This window comes from Plasmodium gaboni, chromosome 11 (genome assembly GCF_001602025.1).
Source record: "Plasmodium gaboni strain SY75 chromosome 11, whole genome shotgun sequence".
In the NCBI taxonomy this organism is placed as follows: domain Eukaryota; phylum Apicomplexa; class Aconoidasida; order Haemosporida; family Plasmodiidae; genus Plasmodium; species Plasmodium gaboni.
The window spans coordinates 586,259-611,327 of record NC_031491.1 but is presented as its reverse complement, the minus strand read 5'-3'; the positions used below and the strand labels follow the sequence as shown (position 1 = coordinate 611,327).

Below are 25,069 nucleotides of genomic sequence, written 5' to 3'. Positions count from 1 at the left end.
TATTTTAATTACATTCTTTTCTATAAAAATATAATAAAAAATGTATATTGATTTTTATATATTGCATATATTTACATATTTGTAAATTTTTAATATTATATAAATTTTCTTTTGTTCTATATATACATTTTCAAAAAATTAATTCGATCAATCATCTTCTCATATATATAATAAATTTTTGTATAATTTTTTAAGAATGAAAAAAATCATCAATAGTGGTAATAGATTATATGTTGGTAATATCCCAGGTTCAGCAACAAGACAAGAGTTGATAAAAATATTTGAAGAATATGGAAAGATATCAGATATGGATATAAAATATAATCGTAATAGTAATGGAACTAATTATGCATTTATTGAATATGAGAATCCTAAGAGTGCTGAGAAAACTATACAAAAAAGGAATGGAAGGAAATTTAAAGGATATATGTTAAAAGTAGAATATAGTATAGAAAAAAAAAATAGAGATCTAAATGATATATATAGATCTGAATATAGAGTTGTTGTAAAACATTTCCCTCGATTTTTTAAAAATATAAAAGAATTTTTATCAAGAGCAGGTAAAGTACTTTATATTCATAAAGATAATGGTTTTATTATTGCTGAATATGAAGATAAAGAAAGTATGATTAAAGCTATTAATACATTAGATAGAACTATTTATAATTCAAAAAGAAAAGTTTATGTTCGAGTATTTAAAGACATACCTTATGATTATTCGGATGTAAATCTTATCGATTATACTATGGTCTTCTCATCAACCAAAAATGAAAATATAACTCCAAAGGAACTAAATTAAAAAAAAATATATATACATATATATATATATATATATATATATATATATAACATATATGTTAATATTTATATGCAAATGTGTAACCTTTATATCCTTCATTTATTTACTACTAAACATAATATTATTAAAAATATATAATAACATAGTAATATACACGTACGTATATGTATATAAAAAAATTAAAAATATAGTCACACATACATATATAAATATATATATGTATTTATGTATATGTTATATTTTTTTTTATTTGTATATAAGCTCTTTTGCTAAAATTTTTATAAAATTGAAAAATGGCATACCATATTTTTAATTCATATAAAATAATGTTATATATTTTTCATGCCTTTTTAACTTGAATTTCCATTTGATTTTTTTTTATTTTTAGTTTATTACATATATGCTTATTAATTCATTATTTTATTAACTTATCAAATTTTTTCTTTTTTTTTAAAGTGTTTAAAATTTATAAAATAAAACAAAAAAAAAAAAAAAAAAAAGAGGAAAGAAAAAAGGAAAAAGGAAAAAAGAAAAAAGGAAAAAAGAAAAAAGAAAAAAAAAAAACAAATAAAAGAAACAAAAATATGAATTTTTTTTTAATTAATTAAATATAAATATATATATATATATATATATATTTATATTTATATATATACATAAATGTATAACTAGTTCAAAGTCTACAAAAAAAAACAAATAGACATATTCATAAATAAATTAATAATATGTTATAACATGATGATTATATATAATTACTTGTTATATTGCTCATACATATTATAATTTGGACTTATCGAATTTGTAAATTCGCTTATATTATTAATGTGGTTATTATATACATTTAATGTTTGTATATTATTGTAATTGTCTAAGCTATTTAGATGTTGGAAGTTATTTATTTCTTGTACGTTATTTAGATGATTTATATTATTTATATCACAAATATTAATATATTTATTATATTCATCATTTGTTGTCATATTATTATTTGCATATGGATTAAAGTTATTTTGTGAAATATAATTTTCATAGTTTTGATTATTCTTATTATCAAATATTGGTTTCATATTTTCAAAGAGGGTAATTAAACTATTTGAATGTTCATTGTTTTTTTTAAAAAAGGAATCATTTGAACTCCAATCATAATTATATAATGATGTATTAATATTATTATTCATTGGAAGTTGATAAGGATGAGAATGTGGATTTATAAGAGCATGATGAAGAGAATGACGATGTGGTGATATAAGACTGAAATTATTTGTGTTAGAAGAAAAAAACTCTGGGTATGTTTTCTTTTTTTGTATACTAATATATACACGAACTTTTCTATTCCTATCTATATCTTGTTTGACTTTACGTAATCTCCTTTTTAATATACGATCATATTGTTTTTCATTTACAAAAATTATATTATTATTATCATCATCATAATTCACTTTATTTATATCATTATATAATATATTATTCTCATTTAAAATGTTATTAAATATATTACTTTTTACAAAACTTCCTTTATCTACATCTATATTTTTAGAAATTAAATTTATTTCGTTCATACTATTTTTATGGAAGGGTAAAGAAATATCTTTGCTCTGTTTATTATAAGCTCCATAAAAGTTTCCGTTTTGACAAGTGTTCATATTATTATTCATATTATTGTTCATATTATTATTCATATTATTGTTCATATTATTATTCATATTATTATTCATATTATCATTTAAATTGTTATTTGGGTTATTATTCAAATTATTATTCAAATTATTATTCACATTATTATTTCCATTATTATTTCCATTATGATTTACATTATTATTTACATTATTATTTACATTATTATTCATGTTATTATTGACATTGCTACTTATATTATTATTAATATTTCTGGTTGACATTTTTTTTTTCTCCATGTTCTTCTTAATTATATACGTGCCAAAATAAATATAGTATCATATACAGTGCACCATACACTTTAAAAAAAAATATATTATAAAGTATATATTACTAAATAACAAAACTGTTTATAACTATATAACACTACTTTGGTTTTGTCACATAATAGTAATCTTTCATACACGCACACACAGAAAAAAAAAAAAATTAAAAAAAAAATATAATAAAAAATAATAAACAGAATAAAAATTCACACATATATATAGATATGTGTCAATATTTATTTTTAAATAAATTCGAGTGTTACTTGTTATATAACAGACTTATGTTTACGCCACTATTCAATGTCACGTGAGCTCTATTCACAATAAATAAATAAATAAATACACTATATATAAATATATATATATATATACATTCACATATATAATTTCATTCTGTTATATTTTATATAACTTTTTTTCAGATAAAAATGAATAAGAAAATCAGTGTGTACCTGACATATTGAAAAAGTGAATATTGGCATATATTAATGGTATATATTATAGACAACAAAAATATATCAAAAAAAGAAAAAAAAAAAAAAAAAAAAAAACCGAAATTATATGAAGATAAAAATATGTATTAATATATTTACCAATATAAATGTATATGTATATATATATATATATATATTAGTTATGTTAATTCTTTTTATACATTTACACTTTCCGTGTGCATTTAGAAGCTATTTATTTTGTAAAAAAATTTTAAAAAAAATTTTTCCCACATTTTTAAATGGAACTTATCCAGAAAAAGAAGAAAAAATTTTAAATAAATAAATATATATATGTATACATGGTTATAAAAAATAATAATAAAAAATAAATATATAAATATATATACATATATATTATATTTATAATCAAGAAAAAAAAAAAAAAAAAAAATATATATATAATATATATATATATATATATATATATAAATATAATGAAGAAAAAAAATGTATTTTAATTATATACATAATATATATATTTATTTATATATGTTTCATAGTTTATTGTTTCTTCAATTTTAATATATTATGTTGCAATTTGAGAAAGAGGTGGCAAAAAAAAAAAAAAAAACGTTAACCCTTCAGATTTCATTATTAATAAATAAAATAAACCATATAAATGTTGCATATAATATATTTTTATATTAATTATAATAATAAAATTAGAAAAAAAAAAAAAATAATATATATTATATATATATATATAAAATTAAAATAGTTGTTAATCATTTGATCTTATTTTTTAACGGTAAAATTTATATTAAGGCTAATTCACAACTTTTATATATATACATAATATATATATATAATAATGTACATATATATATATTATTATTAATCATATAATTTGGGACAAATAAAAAAAAATATATATATATATATACATATATATGTATGAAGAAAAAATTATATATGTTGCATGTTTAAAAAAAAAATAAAACAAAACCTTGAAAAATTGTAAAAAAGAATAAATTTATAGAATCTTTTTTTTTTTTTTTTTTTTTTTTTTTTTTTAACCTCCTTTTTAATATTAAAAATGGTGAGTATAAATCATACTAATATAATTATATGTATGTTTTATATGTGTTGTTATGCACTTGTAATTTCATTTTTTTAATGAACATACAAAAAAATTAATCAGTTTGATATGTTTCTTTTGCTTTTGAAGGTTGCAAAATTTATGAAGTGTTCTTTTTTGGAAGTATAATATAATTCCTATTATTCCTTGCAAAAGCTACTTTTTTTTTTTTTTTTTTTTTTTAAGTCATTCCTTGTTCTTTCCACAATTTTATATATAAAGAATGATTTTTAAAAATTTATACCAAAGAACAGAAAGAAAAAAATATATATTATATATATATATATTATATATATATATATATTATATATATATATATATACACATATCTAATTCTATAGAATAGAATAATAGGCTTTTAAATTCTTAGAAGGCAAAGAGAATTTCATTAATATCTTTTTATATAAAAGTGAATATAAATATGTTCTTTTATGCTTTCTATTTTATCTTATAAGTTTATTTTTCATATTATATGGGAGTGAGTACTTCCAATGAATGTTAAAAATAAAAAAAATAAATATATTTCCATATAACCCCTTCACTTGAAAGTTGTATAATAATATAGAATAAGATAGATATACACACCTTTATATATATACATACATATTAATATGAATATATTATATATGTGCTTAAGTTTAAAGGTGTAAAAATAAAATAATCATATATAAAAAATATCCATTTCTTCATTTCATTATTATTTGTTATTCTATTCTATCAATTTTTTCATTTTTTTTTTTTTTTATTCTCTTTCGTAAAATATTTTTATATTTTATTATATTTATTTTTCCTTGGGACTAATTTCGTATTTTATATAATAAAAAAAAAAAAAAAATATATATATATAATATATATATTAATAATATAATAAACTAATATATTTATTGTATACATATTATTTTTTATATTTATATATAAATTCTCTTGATCTTGAAAAAGGATTTTTTTCGAGAAGGGTAAATGAATTATGGCATCATATAATATTATATATATAATATATATTATATATAATATGGAATTGTATAAATATTATTTTGCGTCATAAAAACAGCTATAAATGTATACACTTATAAAATTATATTATGAATAAATAAATATAAATATAAATATAAATATATATATATATATATATATTTATTTATTTAAACCTGATTGTATATATTTCTCATTTTATAAAGATAATTATCTCCTTCATACATATATATTATCATATATATTTTATAGTTTAATAAGGAAAAAGCCCATAGAAAAAATATATTCAATTCTTTAATAACAAAAATGAATATATTAAGGAGTATATAATATATATATATATATATATATATATATTATTTTTTTTTATTTTATATTATATATATATATATTTTTATTTTTTTTATTTTATTTTTTTTTTTCTTGTTATTTTTTATATATTTATAATATATAAAATGTATAGGGCTGATATTATCAGAAAGAAGTCAACTTGTTTATTATTATCAAGTGAAAAAAATGCGTTTGAAAAAAAAAAATGGCTATTGAAAAAATCTTTGGATAATTTATTAGATCATAATAAAACACAAAAGGGATGTCTCCATTCCTTATCACATTTAAAAGATAAAATAAATCATCATAATAATAATAATAATATGAAGAATGGTTATAAAGAATTAGCTGTATGTTCATCATCAATTAAATACAATTCAAACGTAGATTATAATATATTTTATGATTCTTTAAATTATATTTGTGAAAATGTACAAAATATATGGAGTAATAAAAATAAGCATGTTAAAATCAATGAAAATATATCTAATATGTTTGTGAGATTTTTAAAAAAATATAATAATATTAAAAATGGAAACTACAAAATGAAAAAAGGGATATATAAAAATGATAATTTTATAAAATCATTTAATTATTTACAGTCCTTTTTGTTAAATGGGAAATGTAGTGATGGTGAAAAAATTATAAAAAAAATTTTAAAAGATAATAAAAGTTTAAAAAGTCTAAAAAAAAAAATGATGATGAAGAAAAATAAAGATTTTATGTTTTCCTCTGAGAGGAGTATGACTAATCTAAGTGGTCAGAACCAAAGTGAAGATACATTAACCGAATCAATAATTAATAATAATAATATAATAAAAAAACATATGTCATTTAATAATTCAAGATATACTAGTTTTGTTAACAATAACGTATCAAAATATAAATTAAACTTTTTTGAGTTTTTAAAAAATATTTATCTTTCTAAAGCACCCAAAGGATTTGAAAGATTTGAAAATAAAAGTCCTAATACCAATAATTTTAAATCTGAAGAAGAGAAACCACGTAAATATGATAATTATTTTTTTTATATATTCTTTATCTTATTATTATTTTTCCTTCTATTTGTGGATTCCAATGGTTTATATAATGAAATAAGTCAGAATGATTTTTTTTATAAATATTTATCAAAAGGTTATATAGAGAAAATTAAATTAATTAATAAAGATTATGTAAAAGCATATTTAAATACTCATGGTATAAAAAAATATCATATGAAATATGTAAGTTTCCGTGTTGGAAATAGTGACAGTTTTGAAAAAAAAGTAGAAGCTATACAAAGAGAAATGAATATAAAAAGAGATGAATTAATAGAAGTACAATATGTTAATGAAGCTAATATATTAAATGAAGTAAAAGGTTATATTCCAAGTATTTTGTTTTTTTTATTGTTAATATTTTTATTTCAAAAAATTACTTTAAAGAATGTTACTAATAGTGGTATGGATAAATTATTTAAATTTAGTAAGATATCTCCTATTAATAAAAATAATTTAAAAACAGATGTCAAATTTTCAAGTGTAGCTGGTATGAAGCAAGCTAAAGAAGAAATTATGGAATTTGTAGATTTTTTAAAAAATCCAACCAAATATGAAATATTGGGTGCTAAAATACCTAAAGGTGCATTATTATGTGGTGCTCCAGGTACTGGAAAAACTTTACTAGCCAAAGCTGTAGCTGGAGAAGCAAATGTTCCATTTTTTAATATTAGCGGTAGTGATTTTATTGAAGTTTTTGTTGGTATAGGTCCATCAAGGGTTCGAGAATTATTTGCTCAAGCAAGAAAACATGCACCTTCTATAATTTTTATAGATGAAATTGATGCTGTCGGGAGAAAAAGATCAAAAGGTGGTTTTGCTGGTGGAGGTAATGATGAAAGAGAAAACACATTAAATCAAATGCTAGTAGAAATGGATGGATTTCATACATCTAATGATAAGGTAGTTGTTTTAGCTGGTACTAATAGAGTAGATATTTTAGATCCAGCTATTACTAGACCAGGTAGATTTGATAGAATAGTAAATATAAGTAAACCTGATATAAATGAAAGATCTGAAATTTTTCAAGTTCATTTAAAAAATCTTAAATTACATGAATCATTAGATATTAAAAATATTAGTTATATATTAGCATCTTTAACACCTGGTTTTGTTGGTGCTGATATTGCTAATGTTGTTAATGAAGGAGCTATTCAATGTGCTCGAAGATCTAATTTATTAGGTGTTCAAATAAAAGATTTTGAACTAGCCATAGAAAGAGTCATTGGTGGGTTACCAAAATCTTCTTCTCTTATATCTCCACTTGAAAAAAAAATTATATCATATCATGAAACTGGTCATGCACTTATTGGTTGGTTTTTAGAATATGCTGATCCTGTATTAAAGGTATCTATAATCCCTAGAAATAATGGGGCCCTTGGATATTCACAACACTTAAGTGAAGAAATTATGTTATTTTCAAGAGATGCAATATTAGATAAAATTGCTGTAATATTAGGTGGAAGAGCAGCAGAAGAATTGTTTATAGGAAAAATTACAACAGGAGCTATTGATGATTTAAACAAAGTTACTCAGCTAGCTTATTCATATGTTTCTCAATATGGTATGAATCAAGAAATAGGATTGGTGTCTTTTCAACCGAACTCAAATAGTGAATATAATTTATATAGGCCACATTCAGAATGTTTAGCACATCTTATAGATAATGAAGTTAGATCATTAATTGAAACTCAATATAAAAGAGTTAAATCTATATTAATGAAAAATGAAAAACATGTACACAATCTAGCCAACTTATTATATGAAAAGGAAACTATATCATATCATGATATTGTTAAATGTGTTGGTGAAAGACCCTATCCAGTCAAATCAGCATATGAAAAGTTTGTAAAGGCAAATCCATACAAAGCAATAATAAACGAACCATTACTTGAAGATAAAAAGGAAAGTGATAATATGAAAGGTGATGTAAAGGGTGATACATCAAATGGTGCAACTGTTAATACAAAGGAGAATAAAAAAGACAATACAAAGGAAAATAAAAAAGACAATACAAAAAATCAGTACAATATTTCGGGTAACAATTCCAAAGATGATACTAAACAAACTTCATCAAAGTTGAATGAAGAGAAATGTAATGAAAAATTAGGAGATTCTCAAAAGAAGGATAATAAAATATCCAATGTGAAACTAAGATGATAAATTTAAATGATATAAGTTAAACGGTGGATAATTACCAAAATTACATTAATATTTATTGTTCAAAGAAGAATAATAAATATATAAATATAAATAAATAAATATATATATATATATGTATTTATTTATTTATATTTATTTATATATTGGTACACCTTATGTAGGTAGTCGTGTCCAACATGTAACGTAATATGATTGTAAAGTCAAAATAATAACATTTTAAATATTTTGTTGTAAAAAAAAAAAAAAAATTATATAACTTTAAATATATATATATATATTAATTTATCATGTTCCTGATATTTAGGGGACATTCTTTGTTTTTGAAAAATATTATTAAAACTCATAATAATTATTTTAATTTTTTTTTAATTTTTACTTTATATGTGTCTATATATTGATTTTGTAAATTTTTAATAATTATTGGCAAAAAGGAAATTGTTTATTTTTCTTTTATCTTTTTTTTTTTGAATTAAAATATATATATATATATATATATATTATTTATTTTTTAACATTGTCTATATACATATATATAAATTTTTTGTTTAATTAATTTGCTTATTAATTATATGTTTGTTCATTTTTTTTTAACGATTTAAAATAAATTGTAATATAACAATGAAAAAAAAAATATAAATAAACATAAATATATAAATATATATGTGTAATTATATTATTCTTTGTTTACTTAAAAAAAAAAAAAAAGAAAGGTATAATATATATATATATATATATATATATATTATATTATCAGTTCAGACGGTAAACATATGAAGAAGATTGAGTTATATAACGCACCCATCGATGCGTATTACTTGTTTTGTAATTTTCAATTATCCTCAGATATTTTATTCTAAGTTTTGATAAATTGAACATTGGTATTTCAAATAAAATATATATAGGTCCAAAATCTCGTTTTGAAAAGGCATAATGAGGACTTAAGGTAATTTTTGATCGAATACTATATTCATGTTCTCCCTGTAATATGAAAAAAAAATGAGAAATAAATAAATAAATAAATAAATGGATGTTTATATGTAAATATAAAAATTGTACAATAATACAAATATATATATATATATATATATATTTTTTTTTTTTTTTTTTTTTTTTTTTTTTTTTTTTTTTTTTTTTTTTTTTTTTTTTTTTTTTTACCTTGAATTTTTTGATGGTCCATAATAATTTGTTCTCATTTGATATATATTGAGCTGAGAATAAATCCGAATTCGTATTCAAGTCCAGGTGCACATTAGTTATGTGTTTACATAAGTTGCAATAAACAAATACATTTGTGCATGTATATTGAGAAGGGATATCTAGCCGTATTCTTATAAACAGTTCTACCTATAAAATAAATAAATAAATAAAAATATACACACACAAACACACATATATATATATATATATTTACAAATACTTTGTTGTGGGCACTTGACATATACACATACATAATATATAAATATACATACCGTATGATTTTGATTATATATAACATTTGCATATATTTTAAAAGGGGCTTTAAAGTTATTATTAATTCTATAATTCATAAGTACACATTCACCATCTGGTTGATATAAGGATATAATTTTATCTTTTTCAAATTGGGATAAATTAACTAGATGATTAAAATTACAATCATCAATAATAATATTATTCGAATTATCATGATGAATATTTTTAATATATAAATCATCATTTAAAGCTATTTTGATAAAAGGATTTCCTAATAAATAAGATTTTATTTGTATAACTCCATCAATATATGAATATACAATTTCTCCATTAGAATTCATAATTAAATTAATTTTTTCCACTATATCTATAAATATTTCATTTTTTTTATCATTAATTTGTATAGGTTTTTGTGATGCATTTGATGGTAATGTATTTGTATTTTTTATTGAAAAATTAGGTAGGTTAGTAAATTTTTTCACTGTATTATTATTTGTTGTTATTTCATTATGTATTAAATTTTTAATATATTCTGTATTACTATTTTGTAAATAACCATAATCTATTATTTCATCTATTATTTCATATATTAAAATAAAATTCGTTCGTATTAATTCTTCAGTTATTTGTCCACAAAAATCTTTAAATATTTTTAGCAAACGATGTAATAATTCAATTAAATAACTTGGAGAAATATTAAACAATGATGTTAATACAAAATATAAATTATTGCTTTTCAAATATGTAAAGTTTATACCATTCAAATAAAAAACTGGAGGTGCATCACCTTTATATAATTTTACATTTCGAAAAAATACTTCGGCACTACCTTTTATTATATCTCCACGAAAATCTCTATTAATAATAGTATCCCCTCTTGGAGACAAAATATAAAATTGGGATATCACCATTTTCAAAAAATAAAAATAAAAATAAAAAAAAATATATATATATATGTATGATATTTTTAAAAGGGTATGTTTATTATAATTATATTATTCTTTTTCCTTTTTTTTTTTTTTTGGTAACTCTTAATTATATCATCATAAAATATTATGCATTGAAAGAAAAAGAAAAAAAAAAAAAACAGTTCTTTTATTCGACGATATGTTTGACAAATATATTATATATATATATATATAATATATATATGTCCTATGTAATTGTCTATATACAAAAAAAAAATTTACATATATATATTTATGTATTCAAAAATATTATAATATAATGTTAAAAAAAAAAAGGAGAAAAACTAAATTTAAAACATTCACACAAGGTACATCCCTTGATTTCCCTTTTTTTCTTTTTGAAAAGGGAAAAAAATGTATAGCCAAATATTACAAAAAAATAAAATAATAAGATAGATTATATATAAAACAATATCTTATAATAATACAATAAAAAAAAAAAAAAAAAAATGGTACATATAAATATAAATATATATTATATATATAATAACATTTAGGTAAAATTCCTACTTTATATTTCTTTATTTTTTTTAATAATCTTATATTTATTATACATACATTTAAATATTTATATATTATATATATATATTATACTTTTTCTTCTATGTTATTTTATATATATAAAAAAAAATATATATCTCCATAAAACTTCTAAGAACATAATATTATCAAGAAAAAATAATATGAATATATATAAAACGAACCATTCTCATTATTTTTAAAAGATATATTATAAATATATTTATATCATTTTTTTAAAATTATGTAAAATATAACAAATAATAAAATAAATCCGTTTAAATGAACAAGTATATATTATATATATATATATATATATATATATATATAATAATATATTTATTTATATAATGCATATATATTTTATTATATATATCATACATATTTATATCCTCAGGAGATATAATATTTTATCTTTCTTTTGATTTTTTTTTTTTTTTTAATTTATATTATAGTTTTTAAAAAAAGGAAAAACATTTTGGAAAATTTAGAAAGAACAAAAAATATAAAAAATAAAATAAATAAACCGTAAATGTTTACATTATTTACTTAATAATAATAATATATATATATATATATATATATATTTATTTATAAATTTTACAATTATTTTAAAAGGAAAAAATAAAAATAATTCTAAATAATTAAGAGTACAAATAATATGGAGAAAAATAAATAAATACATACATACATATATATATTATGTTAAAATCTTACATATAATATTTTTTATATGTTACATAAAAGATAATAAAAGGGACACATAAAAAATAAGATTATTAAAAATGTATACATATTGAAGTATGCCATTCTACATATATATAATAATAGTAAGTGTTCACATGGTATATATATGACTTTACACTCATTTGTATATATATATATATATATATATATATACATATATTTTTTTTTTTTTTTTTTTTTATATATATACACTAACTCAAATCGAATCCCTGTGTATCATTTATTGCTGTGATCAAATTTTTATACAACACTTGTTTTGATAAATAATCTGGTAATTTCAACAAATTAACACAAGTAGATGCTGTAGGTAATCTTGTATGATCAGGTACCCTATATATACAAAATTTTGGATATAATTCTTGAAATCCTAATAGAGGGGATCTTGAGCAACTAGTTACAAACATAAGAAATAAACTTTTTTCATTTGGTGAAAAATCTTTTAATATTTCAAATAAATGTAAAACTGTAGTACTATTTTCATTATATCCACCTCCATAAACAACATTTCTTTTTAAATCATCTACATCAAAACATTTATCTTTTCCTGATATAAGTGTTTTTAATTCATGAGAACTAAAAAGCTTAAACCATTTTATTGGTATTAATTGTGATAATCCTTTTGAAAATCGTTGTGTTTTTTTCTTTATTAATTTATTGTATTTATAATTTATATATAATTTTATATACAATTTTTTATTTTCATCTGTTACAGCGATATTACGTCCATTTTCTATGAGATCTATGCATTCCAAATTTTGTTCATCCTCATAAAGGGAATTATCAAATATTTTATTTTTATTATCATCCTTATATTTTTTATTCTTCTTCTTATTATTATTATTATTATTTCTATTTATATCTATGGATGGCATTTCTTCAATATGTTGATTTTGTTCTTCCGATTCATCATTTTGAATCATCTGACTGTTTGAAGAAAGGTGTTCTTCTACGTTGGATTCTAAAATGTGTGATTCATTCCTTTCATCTATACTACTATAATTTGATGTATCCTCATTCATTATTATATTATTAATATTAATATTGTTTAATCCATTGGGTATATTATTCAAGTGATTTCTATACATACGGTTGTGAGAAAAAGTGGAATTATTTGTGGAACTGATATTACTAATCATGGAATCTAAATTATTTATCATGTGAAAAAAATTATTCATACTTGTAAAATTATATGTATTATTATTATCACTTGAAAAGAAAAGGTTTTCTAAATTATCCATATGATTAAAAAAAAGAAAATTATTATTATTATTATTATTATTATTATTATTATTGTGATGATTTGTGTGACGATTATTAGAATTGTAATTATTATTCCTCTTAGATAATTCGTAAAAATAATTTGTTATCTTTTCATATTGATCCTTTGTAAATTTTTCACCATCTGGATATTTTTTTTCATATATACAAAATGTTAAACATAATTTCTCAACATTTTCAACATTTTGAACATACAATAAACTATTGAATACATTTTGATCAATAAAATATAAATCATTTATATCCATATTATCAAATAATATATTATTTAAAAATACTTTATTAAAAACTGATTCTATTAATATTCTTTCATATATTGCTTTTCCAATTACTTTTCCACAAAATTCATATAAAATTAAATTATCATTTTCATTATAATATTTAGGAAATAAAGTATGATTTTCAACATTCTGAAATAAAATAAAATTTTGATGAAATATTTCTCTACATAATAATATAATAAATTCTTTAAATAATCCTCCTCCATCTATTCCTGTTTCTTCATTTCCATTTTTATCTATAAAAGATATACGAACATTTTGTTTAATTTGTAAGTTATCTAATATATTCAATGATATAAATCCATCTTCTAATATGTTCGTTCTTCTTATTAACATATGTTTTCTTTCTAATAAATTATATGTTGAATCATCTCTTATACTCTCTTTATTTTTATTTCTAAAATGATAAAATATTAATAAACGATCATCAAAAGGTAACGTAAAAGGCACATAACGTAATAAATAATTTGCCAATACATTTACAAATTTTATGTTATTATTTAAATATATATCATTCTTTTCTAAATATAAATTGGTTTCTTCATCATAACTATTATTATTATAATTTATATTATTACTCTCACCTATTATATGAAAACGATTTTTTAATAAATTATAAGTCTCTTTTATTACAAAAAAATCGTCATCAAATATATGTATATAGCTATTCAACTTATATAACTTTTTTAATAATATGGGCAAAATATAACTTAACCCTTTGTTATCATTATTATATAAATAATAATTTATTACATTCGAATAACAAGAATCGTCGTTATTCTTTTTCTTCGTATTGCTATTTTTGTTTTTCATGTTATCAAAAAGTTCTCCATTGTTTTGAAAAGACATGTTATTATAGTTGTTTGGAATTTCTTCATTGTGACTAGGATTAATAGATATATGTGAATTATTATAATAATAATAATTATTATTATTATTATTATTATTTACAAATGAATTATTTTCAAAAGGAATAACATTTTGATATGATTGATCATTTGAAAAAGATTTCACATTATCAACATATTTTAAATGTTCCACATTTGTATTATTTTGATTATGAAAAAACATATTCCCTTCTATATAACTCTGATAATTATACATATTTATTTTATCTAGTTCATCAAAAATATTTTTTATTTCAATAATATTTTTTTCATCCATACTATTATAACATTTCGAACTTTCTTTATTCCCTTCGTTTTCTATATACCTTTTAATCAAAGACATATTTTCTTCCTGCATATTTAAATATACATGTCCTTTATTTATATCATAACAGTTTTTATCACACATTATATCATCCATTGATATTTTTATTTTTTGAAAATTCAATAAAGATATATAATCATTATCATAAATATTTGTTGTAAATTGTTTAGAATGAATTTCATCAATATGATTTTCTTCCTTTTTTATCATTTCATTTTCATGTTCTTCATCATCATCATTATATATATCTTCATCATCTATATCTTCTATATAATGCAACTGTTTACTTTTTACATTTAAATTTTTTTTTTTAATTAATTCATTATAAATACAATTTATGGAATGTTTTAATATATACCACAAGGATAAAATAATAAGTTTACATACTCTTTTAAAATATTTATTCATCAAGAGGTATGTCATCATATTATTACTATAAATATTATTACTATAATTATTATTACTATAAATATTATTAATATTATTATTATTATTATTATTGTTGTTGCTATTTTGGTGCTGCTGCTGGTCATTTTCCATATCACATTTTGATGACATTATATTATTTTCTCTAGATACCACATCATTCTTTATGTCATAATGGATTTCATTTCTCTTAAACATCTTAAATTTATTTATGTCAATTAACTGATTAAACATATTAACAACTAAATAATAATGCAATAAAAAACAAAAGGATGACAAATATATAGATATATGCGTATTATCATAGTAAGGAAAAAACATAACATTTTTAAAAAATGAATTATCATTAGATTTACAACTATAACACCAAAATAAATATATTTTTTTAATTAAATATATATGTATATTATTTATTATTAAAATTTTTTTTATTCTTAATATTATATCATTATTAATCATATCATTAAATAAATAGGAATTCGCACCTAGAATCTTTTTATCTCTTTTACCAATAATATTTTCTAATGAAAAAAAACCATTTGCATGAACATAACTATTATTTCCACTACATGAATGATAATAATAATTATAATTATTATAATTATTATTATTATTATAATTAATATTATTATTATTATAATTAATATTATTATTATATTTATTATCATCACGATTGTAATTTGTTCCTTGATTATTTGCTAAAAATGGAAATTCATTCATATCTGAATAAAACAAATTGCCTTTATTTTTTTTATCCTGATAATTTTCAAAATTATTATTATTAATATTATAAATATTATTACTATCATAGACACTTCCTTTATTATTATTATTTTTAAAATTCGTACTCATATTTTTATTCCCTTTATTATTAACATTATTATTTATATGATCCATGTTATTATTATGCATACTATTATTAATCATATGATTATTTATATGTGATTTATATAATTTATCAAATTTTTTATATACCCCCTTTTCTATATTCTTCATATAATCATAATAATTTCTATATGTCTCAAATATCTTTCCATTAATATTACGTAAGGGTAATAAAAAAAACAACAGTCTATCTAATTTATTAAAACAATATTTTTTACATATATATATCAAAGATTCAATAATCTCCTTATTATAATAATAACCCATCTCCAAAGATATATTTTGTTTCTCAAAATATTTCTCTTGATTTATATTTTTTATTACACTATTATCATTCTTTTTTTTTGTAATTTCGCGCGTGTTATTATTATATATATATGGATGATATTCAAGTGGTAAAAATAAATACACATCTGCTAAGATATTCAAAACATTATCATACATTATATCTTTATTAACATGAACAAATAATAATAAATTTTTAAAAAGGTTAACACCTGATATGTTATATTCATCGAATGATTTTTGATTATATAAATCATATTTCATATTATAATAGGGTACTTTAAAATATGAACAACTATGATAAATATTATTATTATTATTATTATTGTTGTTGTTGTTGTTGTTGCTATTGTTGATGTATATTAATTCTTTCATAATATCCACATCTTTATATGTATTATTTATTATCCTAATTAATAAGATTTTCCATTCTTTTAATTCATTCTCTATATTAATTGTATTTACAAATAATTCATATATATTATATTTAAAAAAGGATACAAATAAAATATATGGTTCCTTAATATATTGTAAATTTAATTTTAGAAAATTTATAAGTAAATTAATTTTATATTTTATATCCATTATATTATTACATTTCATATCTTTCCCTTTTATTTTTAATATATAAAAATATATATATATCATATCACATATATATATCATTAATTTAATATTATCATATTTTACATCACCTTTAATTTCATAATAAATAGAAATCTTCTTTATTACAGTAATTATTCCTTCGATATTTAATATTATATAATCACTTATTTTTTTTAAAAAGGTTCTTAGTTCACTCACATTTTGTTTTTTATTAGAAGCATTTATATAAACACTACTACTATTATTACCATCACTTAAATTATTCTTATTATTATTTGTTGTTTCTATTGATGATGTAATACAACTAGAGGTAAGAGAAACATTGGGTTTTTTATTTTCGTTTGTTATTTTTCTTTTAACCAATTCATCAATAAATGAATTATTGATTATAAAATTATATAAATAATATATATGTAGAAGATTCCTATTTATATCAGATTCAATATTTAATATATTACTTCTTGCAGATATATACCTTTTATTATTATGATTAGAAAAAGTCCCACTTGAATAATTATTATCATTTAAATGATATTTTAAAATGTTACTATTATTATATGTATGTGTGATATTTTTTATCTTTTTAACATCCTTGTAATATTCCCCATATATATTATAATTGTATATATAATAATTACCCAGCAAAATATCCAAATGGTTTATTAAAATATCTAACTCTTTCTTATGCCTATAAAAAAACTTTCTCTCTGTTTCTGTCATATTATTATTATTATTTTCATTCTTCTTTTCATCACATTGGAGTGTATCGTTTCTGCTTATATTATTACCTAATGGAATATTATTCATTTTATTATCATCATCTTTTATTTTTTTATCATCATCTTTTATTTTTTTATCACCATTCATTTTATTATCACCCATTTCATTTTCATTATCAACTCCATTAGTCTTATCCACACAATTTTCATCGATCTTATTATAAAATTTCAAAGTATTTAATAAATTTTTTACAGGTGGGTATATTCCATCAAAGTCCATAGACTTATAATAATAATAGCAATTCAGATCAGAATAAAGAAAACAAGATTGTAAAGAAAATTCATATACACATAATTGTAAAGCTTGTCTATATATAGAGGGACATACTATTTTTTCTAATAATATTATATCATTTATTCTTTTCGAAACAACTTCATTTATTTCTTTCTTCCTATTTTCAAGACATTTTTTAAAACCTATATAATCACTAATCTTTTTAAAAGCATTTTTTCTCTTTATTAATGTCAAATTATTTTCTTTCTCTTTTTTTGCTTTTTCAATAAAAAAATCTTTATTCACAATAACTTGTTTTTTCCCGCTTAAATTAATCCTTCTATTTTTACTTTCTCCATCAAACATAGTTTTTTTTTTTTTTTTTTTTTTTAATATTAAACAAAATTATATATATTTTACAAATAATTCGCACATAAATATAACATATATATATATATATATATATATTTACACAGTACTTATAAATCCTATTATTTTTATTAACATGTTAAAAGATACAGGATATATATACATAAATATATATATATATATATATATAGAAATATTTTAAACACAATGATGACTTATTTTAATAATAATTCAAAAACTGCACTTAAAAAATTAGTCTTACAAATTCTTCATCTGTCCACATATATATATATATAAAGACTGATAATTTGAGACAATTTTTAAAATAATTTTTTTTTACAAAACAATTATATTAATATTTTTAAATTCAATAAATATAAGTTAAAACAATATATTAATTAATATGTAAATATAATACAAAATTATATAAATGAAGATATGTTGAAAAATGTATACATATATATAATATATATAAGTTATATAGTAAATACGAGGAATTTCTTCTTATTATACATTTACATAATCAAAATAGTATATTTACATATATATATATATATAATGTATTGATTATTATATAAATTAAAAAAAAAAAATACAAAAAAAAAATATATACATATATATATATATATATATATATATATATATATATATATAATATATATAATGTATTGATTATTATATAAATTAAAATATATATATATATATATATATAATCAATTAACACAACTTTGAGTAATGCAAAACATATGTGGAAATATTAATGAAAAGAAGAAACAACTTTATCACATTTTAATCTAATGGAGTAAAATATGCCGTTAAACAAACATAAGTATGCTTTATTTTCATTCTTCTTTTTTTTTTAATAACAATATATGATTTATGTAAATAATAGCCTAAAATATATTTATATGTATAATTAAAAATTTCAATGTAAACATGTAAAACAGAAGAGATATAAAACCAAAAACAAAAAAAAAGATGAAAATCAAAAAAAAGGAATAGTATTTATTTAAAAATATATTTTTTTTTTCCTTTTTTAAATGTTAAAAAAATACATAAACATAATATATATATGATTTTATATTACAATTTATTAAAATATGTTAATTATATTTTATTTAAATATAAAGAAAAATTAACGGAAATATAATAATATGCCAGTTTATATATAATATATTTTTTTTTTTTTTTTTTTTATATGCGATATGGAATTTAGAAATTATTACTGAAACATGACGCATAGAAAAAAAATATAATATATTATAATATAATATGTTATATATATAATATATTATATACATACCTTCTTCGTAATTTAATACAATATTATAAATATATAATATTTAGAATATTTTTTAAAATATGAATCCCTTTTAAAAATATATAAATCCATAAAAACACTTGAAAATATATATATATATATATATATAATTTTAATATTAAGAATATCTTCTTATTATTATTATTATTATATTTTATATGTAAATATATATTATGAAGAATATTTTGTAAAATATATGATATACAATTATATATTATTCAATATATATAATTCTAGATAGATTTAAAAAATATCATAATAATACATATTTTCATAGATTATTTTATATTTTTTTGTGTTAATAATAAGAAAGAGAAGAAAAATTATATCAATTTTTCTTTTAACGTTATTTTGAAATCAAAAAATTAAAGTATATATATATATATATATATGTGAAAATTTTTAATTATTTCTATATAATAGTTAAAAAATTGTTATAAATAAATTCATTTAATTATAAAACTATTTCAAACATAAATATATAACCAAAATACACGTAATATTTTATTATACATATGTAAGTAGTAATTTTTTTTTTTTTTTTTTTTTGTTCTTGTTTGGTCCAAAAAATATATGACCAGTTAATAATTTATATGTATATATGTACATGTAAATTATGAAAAAATATATATAATTTTATGTGCAACTAGCTATTTTTTTTTTTTTTTTTTTTTTTTGGCTTGAAATAATAATAATAAAAAAAAAAAAAAAAAAAAGCTATATATGTATTTATTTACAAATATATATAAATATGGCTGAGCATTTAGCTCGAATTATTGGAACAGAAGAGGACAGAGTTAATTGTCCTTTTTTTTGGAAAATAGGTGCTTGTCGTCATGGTGATCAATGTAGTAGAAGTCATTATAAACCTAATTGTGCTCAAACATTAGTAATAAGACATATGTATGATAACCCACCTATAGCTGTTGCAATAGCAGAAGGGCAAATGGTAGAAGATGAAGTATTAGATAAAGCAGCTGACCATTTTGAAGAATTTTATGAAGAAGTATTTGATGAATTAATGAAATATGGAGAGATTGAAGATATGGTTGTTTGTGATAATATAGGTGATCATATTATTGGTAATGTGTATATTAAATATACACATGAGGATTATGCTGAAAAGGCTGTAAATGAGTTAAATGGTAGATTCTATGCAGGAAAACCATTACAAATTGAGTATACACCAGTTACTGATTTTAGAGAAGCACGCTGTCGACAATTTGTAGAAGGTCAATGTCGAAGAGGCGGTTATTGTAATTTTATGCACATCAAACATGTTCCTAGAACTGTTAAAAGAAAATTATATAGGCGAATGTATAAAAAATATCCTGAATATAAAAAAAGAAGAGCAAGAAAAGACGATTCAGATGATGACGGACGTCGTGAAAGTTATAGAGAAGGAAAAGACAAATATAAAAGAGATAGACGTAGTAGTCAACATTATTCATCGAAACGAAAAAATAGAAGCGATAATGAAGATGATGACAATGATGAAGATAGAAGTTATAAACACGCAAGAAGAGAAAATAGTGCCGAACGAAGAGAAAAAATTGAAAGATGGAATAGAGAAAGAGAAATGAAAAATATGAACAAAGAAGATAATAAGTCAAATGCAGATGAAAAAGAAGAATGAAGGAGGAACCAAAAAAAAAAAAAAAAAAAAAAAAAAGAAAGCAAAATAAAATAAAATAAAATGAAATGAAATGAAATAATTAATTAAAAATTGATCATCATAGAAATTATATAAAATACCTTATTTTATTTTTATTTTTTTTCTTGGAATAAACTATAAAATTAAATTATATGAGAAGCAAGGACAATACTAAATTATGGAGAGCAGTTCAATAATTTGTAAATAATTAAAAATGAGGGATTAAATAATATTAATATGTTTATATTCTAATAATGTATAATAATAATATATATATATATAATATGATGATAGTGTAGATATATTATTACTTTGAAAATTTTCTTTATTATAATTTATTTAAATATAATGTATGTGTATATTTCTTATATTTTTATTTTCTTTTTTTTTTTTTTAATTCAAGATATTTTATAATATTATGAGAATACCCATATATTTTATTTTTAATATTATATGTAGTTTGCTTATATGTTGTTAATAATTCTTTCCCTTTTTTTTCCTTTTTTTTTTTTTTTTTACATTTTATAATATTTGTTAATAATTTAAATCTTTTAATTATAATATATTAAATATATATAATGTTTATTATGGCATATAAAAATATATTTTATATGTCAATATTAACATATTGTATATAATTTATTGTAATATATTCTTCTTTTATTTATTTATTTATTATTTTTTTTTTTTTTATTTGAAAACGTGTTAAAAAAGAAAATAATTTAACTTTTAAATAATAATTATTTGAAGAATAAAAAAATAAACAGTATTATATATTAAGTGTAGAAAATGATATAATATTATATATATATTATATGTTTATTATATATAAGAATACTTCCTTTATTTTATTTTATTTATGCGCATATTATAAAATTATATAAATGTTGTTTTATATAAAGTATAGTATAATATAATATAATAATAGTTTTATATTATTGTTCTTAGATGGAAATATATTATTATATAATATTATGAGAGCATATCATAAATTATAATATTATATAAAATAATTTGTAACATTAAATACCTATATTTTTATTTTAATATATATATATATATTTTAGATAATTTAAAAAAATTTGTAACTTTTTTAGAGGCATGTTGTTTTTACCATATATTAAATCTTATAATCAATTATAACTCTTAAAAAAAAAAAAAAAAAATCTATAAAATATTTTTTTTTTTTTTTTAAACATAATGGATGATGAAGAACAAATAAAAGAAAAGAAGGCAGATAATAATAGCAGTGTTCCTCTTTCAGAAAGAGATAAAAAAAAGAAAAAAAAAAAAAAGAAAAAGAATAATAATAATGAAAAAAGAGAAAAGGAAATTATAGAAGCCAAGTCAAATATAGAGGATATTTTTAGTAATATAAAAGTTAAAGAAAGTAATAATAAAAAGGTAAAGGAAGATAATAAACTAATAAACAAAAGTGAAGTAAATAAAAAAAATAATAATAAAATATCAAATAATAAAAAAAAAATAGAATCAGAAAGATTACGTACGCCAGACGGATTACCCATATATTCTATGGAGGAATTAAAGATGGGTGAGTTATCATTTTCAAACATATATATTTGTATACATGTATATATTAAATATATATATATATATATATATATATATATATGATCATATATTTGTATTATGTCAATATTTTTGTTTTTATAGGAAAGGGTGGCTACACAAAAGATTGTCCCTTTGATTGTAACTGTTGTTTTTAATTTTAAAAGAAATATAAACATTTGTTCAATAAATAAATAGAAATATAGTTAAAATATAAATAAAATTAATTTAATAAAATATATTCCAATATTTTATATTATCTTAAATTAAAATGAAATATTGAAATTTAAAAAAAATATAAAAAAAAAATAAAAAAAAAAGAAAAAGAAAATAAAAAAAAAATGAAAAAACACTTAATTATTTTTTTGTTCACATATATATATATATATATATATATATATATATATTTATTTATATTTATATTTATGTATTTATTTATTTATATATATATTTTATTTAATTAAGACAAAGATCAAAATAATAATTGACAAAACATAAATGGAGGATAAGGTTAAATAAAATAATGAATAACAAAATTGACAATTAATAATAATGAAGATTTTAATTACAAAAAAAAAAAAATGAAAAAACACTTAATTATTTTTTTGTTCACATATATATATATATATATATATTTATATTTATATTTATTTATTTATTTATATATATATTTTATTTAATTAAGACAAAAATCAAAATAATAATTGACTAAACATAAATGGAGGATAAGGTTAAATAAAATAATGAATAACAAAATTGACAATTAATAATAATGAAGATTTTAATTACAAAAAAAAAAAAAATTAAATAATATAATTAATAAATATATAAAATAATAATAATTATAATATATTTACAGACATATATATAATAGGATTATTTTTTAATTATCATTTTATATTAAAATAAAATTCCTGTCATTTTGATATGTTTATTATATATATATATATATTTTATATATATATTATATATTTATGTTGTATAATTGTGTATGCTTACAAATGTAGTTGAATATCTTTTTTTTCATTTATATATTTTTCATTGTTCACATTTGTAATTCGTTCATCTTCAATTACACTTGAAGAAGAATCATAAAAGAAACACATAACTTTTTTTTGTGGAATACAAGTTTCAAAAACTTTCAACCAGTTGGGTGTTTTTATATAATGTATTAAAATCTCGACTACTGTATTTACATTTAATACATTACTTTTTTTTTTTTTAATATATTTCTGCAAAATAAAACAAATAAATATAAATATGTATATATATATATATATATATATATATGTATATATTATTATTATTTCCTTTTTAGTGTACTTCTAAAGGTAGCTTCCTTGTCTTCAAACCATGAAGGGATGCTTGATAAAAAGATAAATTCTAAAAAAAAAAATATATATATTTATATATATATAATAACATTTACATATTTATATATTTAAGTGTTGAAATTTATTTCTATTTTTTTTTTTTGCATTGTTTAAACCTTTGAAACACTCCGATCTACTAGAGCTGATATAATATATACTTCATCCTTTTTTATTTCCTCTAATTCCTATACGATTGATTAAAAGGTAAAAAAATAAAAATACATATATATAAATACATATATATAATTATATATATATATATATATATATATATATTTTTACCTCTGAAGCGTCTGGAGATAACACAACAATTTTGTC

General features: G+C 18.4%; 8 protein-coding genes across 8 annotated transcripts in view; 4 read left to right on the top strand and 4 right to left on the bottom strand.

Moving 5' to 3' along the window:
• Positions 1-196: 196 nt before the first annotated feature.
• PGSY75_1119800 (putative alternative splicing factor ASF-1) lies at positions 197-799 on the top strand (the record flags this gene model as incomplete). Its single annotated transcript, XM_018786320.1, has 1 exon — positions 197-799. One exon carries the CDS (start codon positions 197-199, stop codon positions 797-799), a length of 603 nt encoding a protein of 200 aa, XP_018641115.1.
• A 752-nt stretch (positions 800-1,551) lies between these two features.
• On the bottom strand, positions 1,552-2,712 carry PGSY75_1119700 (hypothetical protein; the record flags this gene model as incomplete). Its single annotated transcript, XM_018786319.1, has 1 exon — positions 1,552-2,712. The coding sequence occupies one exon, from the start codon at positions 2,710-2,712 to the stop codon at positions 1,552-1,554; it is 1,161 nt and encodes a 386-aa protein (XP_018641114.1).
• A 3,026-nt stretch (positions 2,713-5,738) lies between these two features.
• PGSY75_1119600 (putative ATP-dependent zinc metalloprotease FTSH) lies at positions 5,739-8,810 on the top strand (the record flags this gene model as incomplete). The annotated part of the gene is made up of 1 exon (XM_018786318.1): positions 5,739-8,810. One exon carries the CDS (start codon positions 5,739-5,741, stop codon positions 8,808-8,810), a length of 3,072 nt encoding a protein of 1,023 aa, XP_018641113.1.
• Positions 8,811-9,563: 753 nt separating this feature from the next.
• Positions 9,564-11,176, bottom strand: PGSY75_1119500 (putative AP-4 complex subunit mu; the record flags this gene model as incomplete). Its single annotated transcript, XM_018786317.1, has 3 exons — positions 9,564-9,791; positions 9,969-10,157; positions 10,283-11,176. The coding sequence occupies 3 exons, from the start codon at positions 11,174-11,176 to the stop codon at positions 9,564-9,566; spliced, it is 1,311 nt and encodes a 436-aa protein (XP_018641112.1).
• Positions 11,177-12,690: 1,514 nt separating this feature from the next.
• PGSY75_1119400 (putative ubiquitin-protein ligase) lies at positions 12,691-18,831 on the bottom strand (the record flags this gene model as incomplete). The annotated part of the gene is made up of 1 exon (XM_018786316.1): positions 12,691-18,831. The coding sequence occupies one exon, from the start codon at positions 18,829-18,831 to the stop codon at positions 12,691-12,693; it is 6,141 nt and encodes a 2,046-aa protein (XP_018641111.1).
• Positions 18,832-20,906: 2,075 nt separating this feature from the next.
• On the top strand, positions 20,907-21,791 carry PGSY75_1119300 (putative splicing factor U2AF small subunit; the record flags this gene model as incomplete). Its single annotated transcript, XM_018786315.1, has 1 exon — positions 20,907-21,791. One exon carries the CDS (start codon positions 20,907-20,909, stop codon positions 21,789-21,791), a length of 885 nt encoding a protein of 294 aa, XP_018641110.1.
• Positions 21,792-23,009: 1,218 nt separating this feature from the next.
• On the top strand, positions 23,010-23,536 carry PGSY75_1119200 (conserved protein, unknown function; the record flags this gene model as incomplete). Its single annotated transcript, XM_018786314.1, has 2 exons — positions 23,010-23,361; positions 23,484-23,536. 2 exons carry the CDS (start codon positions 23,010-23,012, stop codon positions 23,534-23,536), a joined length of 405 nt encoding a protein of 134 aa, XP_018641109.1.
• Positions 23,537-24,373: 837 nt separating this feature from the next.
• Positions 24,374-25,069, bottom strand: part of PGSY75_1119100 (putative tRNA m(1)G methyltransferase) — a gene marked incomplete at both ends in the record, with an annotated part of 1,269 nt that continues 573 nt past the window's right edge. Inside the window, 4 exons of the mRNA XM_018786313.1 lie at positions 24,374-24,610; positions 24,702-24,761; positions 24,868-24,936; positions 25,034-25,069. The exon at positions 25,034-25,069 is cut by the window's right edge and continues 573 nt beyond it. Coding sequence (XP_018641108.1) covers positions 24,374-24,610; positions 24,702-24,761; positions 24,868-24,936; positions 25,034-25,069 — 402 coding nt within the window. The remainder of the gene's footprint in view (positions 24,611-24,701; positions 24,762-24,867; positions 24,937-25,033) is intronic.